This window comes from Corapipo altera, unplaced genomic scaffold (genome assembly GCF_003945725.1).
Source record: "Corapipo altera isolate COAL_440 unplaced genomic scaffold, ASM394572v1 61, whole genome shotgun sequence".
NCBI lineage: Eukaryota > Metazoa > Chordata > Aves > Passeriformes > Pipridae > Corapipo > Corapipo altera.
Genome location: NW_020884910.1, coordinates 7,322,032 through 7,333,660, shown reverse-complemented (window position 1 = coordinate 7,333,660; position 11,629 = coordinate 7,322,032). Strand labels below are relative to the sequence as shown.

At 49.7% G+C, this 11,629-nt stretch overlaps 1 protein-coding gene across 1 annotated transcript; it reads right to left on the bottom strand.

Moving 5' to 3' along the window:
- Positions 1-7,027: 7,027 nt before the first annotated feature.
- Positions 7,028-10,439, bottom strand: COPS7A (COP9 signalosome subunit 7A). Its single transcript, XM_027653664.1, has 7 exons — positions 10,181-10,439; positions 10,026-10,101; positions 9,389-9,477; positions 9,111-9,313; positions 8,514-8,619; positions 7,999-8,150; positions 7,028-7,853 (listed from the first exon to the last, which is right to left on the bottom strand). Exons 1-7 carry the CDS (start codon positions 10,340-10,342, stop codon positions 7,814-7,816), a joined length of 828 nt encoding a protein of 275 aa, XP_027509465.1. The 5' UTR covers positions 10,343-10,439; the 3' UTR covers positions 7,028-7,813.
- Between the last annotated feature and the right edge of the window lie 1,190 nt (positions 10,440-11,629).

The following is an 11,629-nucleotide window of genomic DNA, read 5'->3' as shown; positions in this document are numbered from 1 at the left end:
GACAGATTTCAAGTAATGAGGGGGAAAAGAGGCTGTAGAATATGAAATTATTTCCAGTAGGATGTTTTTCTGAAACTAATGCTCATTAGTAACTTGATTAATGATCTGAAAGAAGATATTAAACCAGTGCTGCTGAAGCTTTCAGAGCACCCAAAGAACAATGAAAGTGATAAATGATGGAAAAGGATGCGATGTGCAGAACAGTCGGTAACTATTGGTGTGGTGTTTATTTATAAACAGTAAGTATTTTTGGCTGCACTGAATGCAGAAAAGCCATTCACCCAGGGACATAAATGTAGTATATGCTCTTTCAAGATGGAATACTGTGTTCTGGAAACTCTGGAGGGACTCCAAAAAGAGTTAGGGGATTCAGAGATAACTGAGGAAATGGATTGTTCTTGCATAATTCTTCATCTGTGGGGTTGGGTTACACTTAGATGCATTAGCTCATGTTCACCAAGAAAGGGGGTAACATTTCTCTCCTATGTCACAGTAGTGAACCCATTGTGTGAAACCTGGGTGTTGGACTCCAAAAAGGACACCAGAGAAGACTCAAGAAACAAGGATGACTCAAGGCCTGGAAACACTAGCACTACAGGATAACATGAACTCAAGACTCCTGTGTTTGAGTTCATTCCACTGGAGCACAGACTGGCATCTCCTGTATGGGAATGAGGCTTCTGACAGTAGAGGGCTCTTCAACCTAGCAGAAAACCTGCAGCCACCTCACGGTGGAACTGGGATTGAGAAGCAGACCTTCACTTGAGAGCATTAGAGCACACCTCAGTTTTCCAGCTCTGGCACACTCCAAACCCTGATAGGGCATCTTGAAGAGAAGCTGGAGAGTGGGCACAGGAGGAGGGTGAGATAGCTCTTGGCCAGTCAAGAAACCAAATGATGTGACTACACCTGTCCCTTTGGGCTTCAAAAAATCTATGAATAAGAGAGGAGAGCAGGCTGGCACAGGGCTAGACTGCAGTGAAAGATGGGAAGGGAAAGAAGAGACCTTGTGACTTGAAAGGGACTTCAAAGCAGGTGGGAAACAGAACTCTCTGTGGGCACAATGGTTTGTTTGGGAAACAAATACGCACTTCCATGGGGCCAGAGTGTAAAATCCCACAGGCACTGGCTTCAGTGCAGGAGAACAAAAGGATTTAAAATAGACCTACACTACGGGGTCTAAGTTAAAACTGACTTGTTTGACTTGCAACATTTTTCTACTTTTCAAAGCACTTTAAAAAAAGACTTGATTTTATTTTTTAGCCCTATCTTAAATGTAACTTTTTTTTTTTCCTCCTGGGAATCTTCTTTTTTAAAGACAAAACTTCAAAAAATGTTCCCATGGGGAAACTCCACTTAGGTTGTTATTACTCCCACTATCTCCTCACATCTGGCTGAGTTTTTAAATCCTGAGGGTACTTAATACAAACTTAGGGTGAGGAAAAAGGCAATAAAAGGAAGAGGAATAAATAGAATACCTATCTCTAACTGCTGGTTGCAGTAATGTTCAGAGGTAGGCTGGAAGCCTCACAGTATCCATCCCTTACTAATAAGAGAAAAAGAGAACAAAGATTGCAAAATATAAATAGGTGAGTAAATAAAATGCAGATACATTGCCAAATTGGATGTGGGTATCACACAGGAGGATGTAGGTGGCCTTGAAGGTGCCAGTAACAGCAAAAAGACTAAAGTTCATAGCACAAAGTGAAAGGGAAAAGGAACATAGGACCTAAAATCAAGATTTTCTTAGCTATAAACTGGAACTTCTTCAATTATAACCAGCAGAAAATAAGAACCACTCTGGATCAGCAGTGAATCATTTAATAACTGTAATCACCTGCTGAGGCACTGAGGAGAAGACAGGCAATCTGGGAGGCATTTCTAGTAGCTATAGGTATGTGTTACTGCTCCTGTGCAAGATGCTGATCAGACTTCACCTGTGGAAGAGAACTGTGCTCCTTTCTAGCCAAGAAAGCTTAATTTGAAGTGCAAGTGAGAGCACTTTTGCACTCTATTTGAAGAGCAAGTAAGAGAGTATAGGAGAGCTCACAGTATATATGAGGGGGCTGATTTGGTTAGTTAAGCAAAGTGAAGTCTATCCTCAAGGGAAATAAACACCAGGGAGTAAGTACAGCTTCAGCTAGAGCTGCGCTGGCACAGGCACAAGAGAATATAAACTAGCTGTGAATTCCTTTAAGCTGGAAAGTGGGGACAATAAAATTAGCCAGTTTGGGGTTGGCACTTGAGAAGCTTTTGCTAGGGATCATGAGACCGTACTGGTAAGGCATCACACTTGGTCACCAGGGGCATCCTTCTTGCTTTTGCTCCCACTAAACAGATCATCTTCTGGCATCCCAAAACCAGTGCTAAACACTTCAGAGGCAGATGCAGGGAAACCTGCAGGAGACAAGGCAAAGCCTTCCCAGAAACATTTTCTCCTGATCCAAAGGGGCCAGGGCTTCACTTGTGCCTCAGAGCAGGAGGGTGCAGAGTTGCTTTTAACATGTGCACCAGTGCCACAGGAATTCTGAACACTCTTGTTACTGTATAAAGGTCATGGCTCTCTAATCCAACTGACATTTTGCTGTCATCTACTGAATCCATCGCAACATGAATATAATTGCACAAAGAATTTTTGCAAATGAGCTCCTTTCCTTGGCAGTGGCAAAGCCTGCCACCAGCAGAGAAGGCAGACAAAAGTCCAGCCTCGTTTCACACTGCAACAGCAGGGATGCTCCTGGAAAACTGCAGCAGCTGAAAGAGAAACACCCAAAAGGTGGGTGCCTGAAGAACCAGTAGAGAAAGCAGGTGGGTTTTTGTATTTCAGCTAAGCGGTGACTAGTAATAGGAAAAGGGATGAGGAAAGAAGAGCCCTGCTGGTGGAAACACAGACAGACACCCATGGCGAGGATGGCAAAAAGGGAAAGGGGTCACAGAAGGAAAATGAGTAGCTATTCCAGGGCATAAAAAGGAGATAAGAAGGATGTCAGAGATCTGAGAGATGCATTTGCAGCAGCTGACATGGACTGTGAGATTTTCCTGACTACTCTACCTTGCTCTTTTTCAGAGTCCTGCATAGCCAGGGCTTCATCCCAGGAAGGATGGTCCAGCCGTGGCAAGCGGCAGGCACAGCCCTTGGTGTCTGCTGTTTTCAGGGAGCCTTTGTGCAAAGGTACAGACCTGCGAGAAGCAGACCAGGACACTCATCCATCTGTGTCAGTTCATCCAATTGACCAGACAGCCAGGAACCCAAAAAAGCCTTCCCAGAAGCAGTGAGCCAAAGCCTTGTTGGAGCGGAGGCAAGGCATCCCTGCAGGAAGCTCCAGGGGACCACGCTGCTGCATGATCACCCTGCAGACCAGTGAATGCAGGCTGGCTGGCATCACCATGACCACTGCAGCACGCTCATGGGATGCTGCAGCACCACGCCCCAGCTGGCACTGGGAGCTCACAGGAGGATGGAGACAGCAGGCATGTACCCTGCTGCTGGGCAGAGACAGGGCTGCCATCCTCCCTGGTCACCCCAGCCAGTGTTGCCTGGCACAAAGGAGACTTACTAATGTTTGACAGATATTTCAATGCACACCAGCCCATCTATTCATCCCAAACCAAACCATCCTGCCACAGGTGCCATTTGGAGAACAGAGACAAGGGTGGCCTCAGCAACCCCACTAAACAAAATGTTGTCCCCCTTTGAGCCGAGGGCCATTAAGCACAAGGACCATCTCTACCTCTGAAAGTACCTCAGCACAGAGCAGTGGAGGTTGGGGAGAACCTCAAACAAGTCCTGCAGGGCGCTTGCCCTGCTGTCAGGCTTCTCCCCTCCCACCAGGTACAGACAGGCACTGCAGCAGACACCAAGCTGCCAGCAGCACAGTGCCTGACTCCTCCATCACCTTCAAGCTCCCCAGAGGAAATTGTGCCCCAGGAATGCAACAACAGTTACCATCACTAGCCTCAATTCTTAATAAGAATACATGGTTACCTCTTGGCACAGGGCAGCTGGAGGTGGCTGGCAAAAGTGAGACATCAGTGACAGAGCCATTCAGGTCCTGTCCTAACTCCTTCCTTTTCTAAACCCAGATGTGCAAGCCCCATGTATGAAACCTGAAGGGGGTTGCAATGAACCACTGCACAAGAGTTGTTACACCTTCTGTATTAGGGCTGGCAGTGTCCTGTCCTCATGCTAGGATGCACATTTCTCCATACCCTCTCTTCTACGATCCCCTAAACCTCATTTCTTTCCAGGGCTTAGTGTGTCATGTATCCAGGTATTTCCAGTTTACTCTACCCAGAGTCTGTTTTCTCAGTCTTTTCTTTGCGAAAAAAAAGGGTTAAAACACAAAGGCATTTAAAAATTAAAATTTACAATAATGCTCAGTACTTACCTCACTCTTGCCATCTTCAAAATGTTTTTATAAATGTTAACTAATTAATTAATCTTCACATCTTCTCTGACTGAAATTTAGAGTCATGACTGAAGTGAGTAGGAAAATAAAAAGTGTGGTTTTCAGGGGAAGGGCAAAGGCAAACCTATGCTCCTGCCCTCTGTTTGCCATCCAGCAAGGCAATTTGCAGCAATACTTTCATTCTGCACTGCAACCCTCTCATTTATTTTTCAGTCCTACCAAGGGCCTGAAGTAATTTTATGTGCTACCTTCAGCTTCCCTTTTCTTAATGGAGGTCTTAAAAGGTGCTGCCTTTGAAAAGTAAACAAAATGGAAGACTCTGAGAGCTCTGCAGATGCTCCTTGATTAGATGCGTTTATTCTCAAACTCTCTTAAAATCCGTAACACAACCAGTCTCAAGAGGGACAGATAGGAAGGGGAGCAAGGCCTGTGGCTGCGCTTGGCAAATGCTGCTACCAGAGTTGAGCTGACCCTTGGAGATGGGGGCAAACCAAATGCCAAGTTATGGTAGAAGGACACAGGCAGACTCACGCTGACAGGGATTGAGTCTGGGGCTTCAGCATGGCCTGGGGCTGGTGTGGTGAGCCCCCCAGGACCCCACGCTGGTCCACACTCTGGCTGCTGTCACCTGTATGTGGGGGTTTTGTGCTCACCAGCCCGATGCCAATGTGTGTACAGAGCTCAGGGGCTGCTCTGCCTGGCCTTGGGCTGTGCATGCCACTCACACAACCCGTGTGGAACTCCCAGTGCTGGCTTCCAAATCCACTCCCGGGATCTGTGGCCTGGATTTAAACTGTGGATTCAGGGCATTTGAACAGACCCTTTGTCCCCAACAGCCACAGTGTGTTTAAAGAGAGCAAAGCCCAACAGATCAGAGAGGAGCTGAAACACTCGGGACAAAGAGCTGTTACAGCTGCTCTTCCTAAGCAGCAGCAGAATTCTTGTGGGACACAAATATCCTGCTCCATTACTGGTAACTTCAGCTCTCCCTGGAGGTGACACTGCTCCAGCCCAGCTCCCACTGGACCTCAGCCAGTGGCTGTTAGGACACATGCTTTGTCTGGCTGCTCAGCTCCCTCCTGAGCCAGTTCTCCTCACTATCACATCACACCCCAACGGCTTTGCAAGCAGCAAATCTTTCAAAGGGCGTGAGGTGCCAGACATTTGGCAGGTGCTTGACAGGTATCACCTGTTGGCACCTTGGTCCCAGACTAGCCCTTCCCAGGAGGCAGGAAAATCCAGCATGCACAGGCTGTTACTGCTTCTTGCAGACGTTTGCAAACACAGTGCCTTTCCTCACTGAGACAGACAAAGGTGATGTGACACAGAGGGAGGAAGGCTCAAGGTGATTTAAACAAAAGCTGGAAGCGTTGTCACAATCTCTCTCTACAACTTAATGGAAAACAGGATTTGTCAGGTGGACTCCCTCTTGCTGCAAATTCGTCAGATCTCTCTAGGTGGATTGAGACAACCCTGGCCCAGCTATACCCTCACATGCTCCTGCAACCAGATTTGTCTCCCATCTGGACAACTTCACACCAAACCTCTCCTATACGGCACTTCTATGCCAGGCGACTACAGCAACAGGGCTTGACACCTTGGGCCACAGAATGGGGTAAAGGTGTGGGGCTGCCCAAGGCCTTGGGAGACCTCAGCCAGTGACAGCAATCACCCTGAACAGCCTGGCATATCCCTGTCCCGGGCACAGCCGGCTGGGATGCCCAGCCCTGTGATCATGCACAGAGGGACAAACCTGCTTGGAAGTTCTAGGAGTTCATAGGTTCAGGTGACGGGGCTTTCCCACTGACAGGCAGTGCTGTATTACAGCAGTCTGGAATTAGCAAAGCAGCAATATTGCATAAACCAGCATTTTGTGGTGTTGGAGGACTGAGATGGCACCTTGCTACCACCAAAACAGACATGGTCTCACTCCCCTTCCCACCCCCTAACATGAACTGCTCACACCCACACTGCTTCAGCTCCAACTCCCACATATCTGCACAGGGAGCCTACCCAGGATAAAACCCACCCCTAGGCCAGTGAACCAAAAAAGTCCCCATACAGACAAAGTTCACGGTTTTCCCTCATTAGATTATTTTTTCCCTGTGGTTTGCTCACACACAGAAACCCAGGTTCAGGGAATCAAATTGTAGCCTTGGCACAAGATGCAGAACCAAGCGGGGGTGGGAGTCATGGTGTCAATTTACATTTCCATCAGTCTGCACACAGTCCTGGAGCAGCAGTGCAACACTGACATCCGTCTGACTCGGCTCCAAGCCAGCCTCGAGGAGGCATCCTTTGGAGAATCTGATTTTTTTTTTTTCCTGGGCATCTCGCAGCAGTCAATTTCGCTAATTTGGTTTTTTTTTCAACCAGACTCTAACAAGAACCAAGAATGGCTTGTGCAGCATCTATACTGTGAGAACTCACACATATGGGCATTGACTCCGTTACCTTTACCCGTCAGATAAGCCCCCACATTACTTTCTGTTCCATCCAGGACCAGTACTGACACAAATATGAATTCACTTTTCCTCAGTTTCTGCATCTTCCTCTGAGACTACCTGAAAATCACCTCTTTTGAACAGTACAGATGCAAACAAACCACACAAGAAACTCTGTAAATAAGATTTATGATTAATTCCTGCTTTATGGACTCTCATCCCAATAGAGCTACTATGGCACTACGCTTTGGAAAGGGAAGTGAGTATTTTGAGGATATTCTATTGCAAAATGGGACAGAGGCTCTCAATATCATGCCTTATTTTGGAACTTCCAGAATCAGTATACGAGGCCAAGAGATGCCACCACAGGAGCACAAGTTTGTATAGATATGTCCATAGAACTATTATTTTATTGTTTTATATATATTTATAATATATTTATATTTTTTTAAAAGAATCCCTTCAAAAACTACCCTCCCACCTAGCAAAACAAAGATTAAACAATCAAAGATGGCAGCTGCATCCTGGAGCAAATTATCCCAGGGGTCTCATAGAGCCAAGACGGTTGCTGAGCACCAGCACCCTCTTTCCAAGCTTCTGTGATGCCCTCTGAGTGCCAAGGTGACTGACACACCCTTATGGCTCTTGAAATAGACCTGTCAAAAGACAGGGAGAGAGAAAGAGAGAAACACATGGCCCTGGCGATGGGGGCTTGAGCGGTTGGGGAAACAGCAACGCGTAAACTGGAAACTCAGAGTGTGAAATGCTGTGATGAAAAGGAGGGAGATACTGCCTGGAAAGCGGGTAAAGAAGATAGGAAAGAGAACAAACATGCAGGAGAGTTAGCTGGTAAGATGGATCTCAGAGAAGAGCTCAGAAGCATCACACTTGGGACCCTTGCTACCCCTCCATCCCCCAAATCTCTTCCTCTCACCCTCCCAGCTGTGAAGGGAGATCCAACTAGTTTGATTTAGACCAAATCTTCGCACTGCCCCGGAGCCTGTGGAGGTGGGAGGAAAAAAAAAAGAACATAAATCAGAGTGGACACTCAGCCTCATACCTCACTTCCTTTCTAAGTGCACACAGAGAAGCACAACTGATGTTCACACACACACATGCTCTGTCTGTCTGCCTGCACTCCTCACCCTTTGGCTTTGGAAGTTTTCTTGCTCGCCTGGCGCTGGTTGGTGCCAGGGGCTGGCTCCCTGAGCTCCGTTAGGTGCTGTTCCGGGTCTTGGGATGTGGCTGCTGCAGCAGCTGCTGTTGTCACTTTAATAGTCTTCTTCAGGTTTGCCACCTGCAATAGCAGCGAAGCAAGAAACAAGGGATTTCATAAGGTTTTTAGTTTGTTTTGGCTATTTTTTTATTAATTTTTTTTAGTTTTACTTTGGGGGTTTTTTTGTTTGTTTTCAAAGGAAGCCCTGGAGCTAAGAGCTGCGAGCTCATGTCAGCTAAAAGAGCCAACAGCTGTCCAGGCCCCTGCACTGCAGAGAAGTGTTAAGCTGATTTAGGGCTCTTCTTCAGGCACAAGCCCCTGGGAGGTCTGGCCTAGGGAAAAGGCAATGCCTCACTTCAGCAAGGACTGTAACAACCACAGGGTACTGGTTCTAGTCATTTTAAAGCAAGGGGCACTGACTGCTCCCTCCTGTGCCCCACTCACCTCACTTTCTATCTGCTGCTTCAGGGCCAGCTGCTGCTCTTTGTGCTGGTTGGCCCGGCTGACCTGTTCTTCGATGCCCGACAGGACAACCTCACAGCCCTGGCACCTGGAGAGAAGACCCAAAACTGAACAGGCCAGGGAATTGGCACAGCAGAGAAAGAAATGTGAAAGACAGCAGATTTCAGCTCCAGAGGCCAAAAACACTGGAAGGTGGCAGCTACACCAGGCAGGGAAGACAAAGGATCAGAAGTCTGATGTAATAACACAGGGAATTATGTTATTACCCAGGAGTGAGACAGATAACAACGCCATGCTGGGTTAGGAACTAACTAGAGATAAACACTCAGGAAGCCTCCTGCCAACAGCCAGGACTGTGCAAAGGCTGATGCGGCTTCATCACCCCTCCAGCCAGCCACAAACGGGGGAATTTGGAAAATTGGTTTCGGAAATTACTTTCTATTGGAGTATGGGAAAGGGGATCAAGTAGGCCACCTCCCAACACCACCCACCCCCAGCGACACACAACAGGATCCAGAGAAGCCACTGGCCACTTCTGCAACCTTTTTTGGGTGTTAGCAATGGGGTCTTCCTTCTCACCACTCCTGCAATGTGCGGGTGATGGTGCTTAGCTCCTCCCTCCGGATGTCCCTCCCAATGCTGTAGTCCACCTCCAGGCGCTGGTTCCGCTGATCCAAGCTCCCTCGCAGCACATCTGCATAAACTGCCTCAATCACCAGGTCCTCCAGCTGCCGGACGTTCTTCAGCTGTAATTGCTCCAGCAGCACTGAGTAGGGGATGCACTGTGGAAACATGATGGTAACTAGCATGAGGTAATCCCAGTGTGGGGAGAACTCAGGGAAAAACAGGGCTACTACCTTGATCTTGGCAGCCAGAGTGACAACTGACAGGTGCCTCAGTTTGTTCTTCTGAGCTTCTGTCAAGGGAGGGAGGTTTGCTGCTTCAGCTGTTGTCAGGGGAAAGAACAGGGTATTAAAATTTATGTCTCGTTTTCCATTTCCCAGGTCCGCACAGAAGCATCTGCACCACACCCATCTCTTACAATGCCTGCACACCAATCCTCCAAGTGATGCTTTGTCTTGCCAAGCCATCCCCATCAATCTTCAGCTCAAAAGACCTTTTCTGAGCAGCCTTCCCCCCCCCCGTCATCACCTTCAAGTCATTCTCTCTAGCTGTCCCATGCCTTATTTATTGAGGTCTGCACATCCCAACGGATACTCAAGTCTTTCTCCTCGTCCCTCAAAAACGTCACTGTCAAGATGCTCTTCGGCAGATGGCAAATGGCAGCGTTAATTACTGTCAGATACCTGGAGGGTCTGGGGGCCCAAACCACAACCAGGCGTGTCTCGGGTCGGTGGCAGGGCCCTGGGGGGCTGTTTGGGTAAATGAGGGCCCTGGTAGTGGGGAGCAGCCTTTCCCACCCTGCGGGATCCCCATCACTGGTCCGGGGGTTCCTGGCCCCCGCCCCGCGCTGTGCCCCGGGCCCGGCCTCACCGAGGTAATCCGCGTAGGTGCCGTAGGCGAAGATGGTGAGCAGGCGGAACACGGGGGAGAACTCGCTGTCGGCCAGCTGCGGGGACACAGGGTCAGGCGGTCCCGCCGGGCCGCGGGCCGGGCCCGGCAGGGCCGCGGGGCCGAGCGGGTCTCACCTCGCGGACGGCGGGCATGTCCAGCAGCTCCCCGAACACGTAGATGCCTGGGGCCTCCAGCACCTGGTGGATCAGGCTGGCGAGCGCGGCGCCGCGGGCCGCCTTGGCCAGCAGGAGGAACTGCTCCTGGCTCTGCCCCGTCACCTTGCCCTCGGCCGCCATGGCGGGGCCCGGCGCGGCCGCGCTCGCTCCCCCGCAGGCTCAGCCCTGGCCCCGGCGCGGCCCGGGCGCTCCCGGCCGGCCCCGCGCCCCGCCCGCCGCACCACGGCCGCTTCCGCGTCTGACGCGCACCCGCCACCCATTGGCGAAAACGCCGGCTCGTCCCGCCCTCCCAGCTTCCCCATTGGCGGGGCCGGGCGCCGCGCGGCGGCTCGCGCCCGCCGCCAGAGCGCCCCCTGCCGGCCGGGGTGCGCACTGCCGGCGGCGGCTCGGAGCCTGTTCCGGCCTTTGCCGGCCACCCCCGGCATCCGCCGGACACCCCCGGACACCCTCGGACACCCTGGCACGTCAGGGATCGTATCCCCGGGCCATCCCAGGCTGCGGTGTGCCTGCGGCGCAGCCTCATCGCGGTGGCCACTCAGCCCTCGCCGCGCTGGTCACAGGCACCAGCCAGCCCGAATCGCCATTCAGCACTTCTCTCATGCCCTACTTTGCTCGCTGCCAGCGCCTGCCCGATGTTTTCCTGTTTTTTCACGCCCCATCCTCTGTCAAAACTCCCCCAATCCGCCCAGCCGTACTGAGATGTGTCCCATCAAGCTGGTCACGGATGCTTCGTGAATATCCACGTATTTATGGGTCTTTCCTGTCTGGTGAATATCTGCTTTTCATCCGTACACCTGGAAGGTTGTATGTACACCAAAGCCAGGTTGGATGGGACTCTGAGCAGCCTGGTCCAGTGGAAGGTGACCCTGCCCATGGCAGGGGGGTTGGAACGAGATTGTCTTTAAGGTCCCTTCCAAACCAAACAACTCTCTGATTCCATGATTTATGTTGAAATAACTGATGAGAAAACAGATGCACTACTATATGGAGTGACGTGTTTCACATCTCAATGATATATTCTATAAGTACAACAGCAGAATTAAAAAAGGTGCATGAAATACCTTGTGTGTGCCCACACATCGCTCCAATTTTTGCTTTCACGCCATTAAGATCTCACTATTCTGGGCAGTGTTTTGGGGATATGTAAATGTAAAATATCTTATGTTGCAAAGCACGGTACTTATGTATTTAAGCTGTGCATTTCTTAAATCCCTGCATGCCTCCTCTCCTCTACTGCATTAATTTTTACAAAAAAAATGGCTTTACTATCTGCTGAATCATTAACCATCGCACTTGTCAAGAAATGCATCCCTGATGCAGGCAGGGTATGGCCATAAAAAGATAGTTTAAATGCTCCACAAGGATAGAAATGTTTATGGTGCACCTTCAGTATCTCTTCGTGGGCGT

What these genes read in the sequence shown, in the direction of transcription:
- COPS7A (XM_027653664.1), bottom strand. Translation starts at nt 10,342, where the DNA reads ATGGCGGCCGAGGGCAAGGTGACGGGGCAGAGCCAGGAGCAGTTCCTC. An exon ending in CTCTGGCTGCCAAGATCAAG is followed by an intron (nt 9,314 to 9,388) that starts GTAGTAGCCCTG and finishes ATGTTTCCACAG; the next exon opens with TGCATCCCCTACTCAGTGCT. An exon ending in AAAACTTCCAAAGCCAAAGG is followed by an intron (nt 7,854 to 7,998) that starts GTGAGGAGTGCA and finishes CCACCTCCACAG; the next exon opens with GCTCCGGGGCAGTGCGAAGA.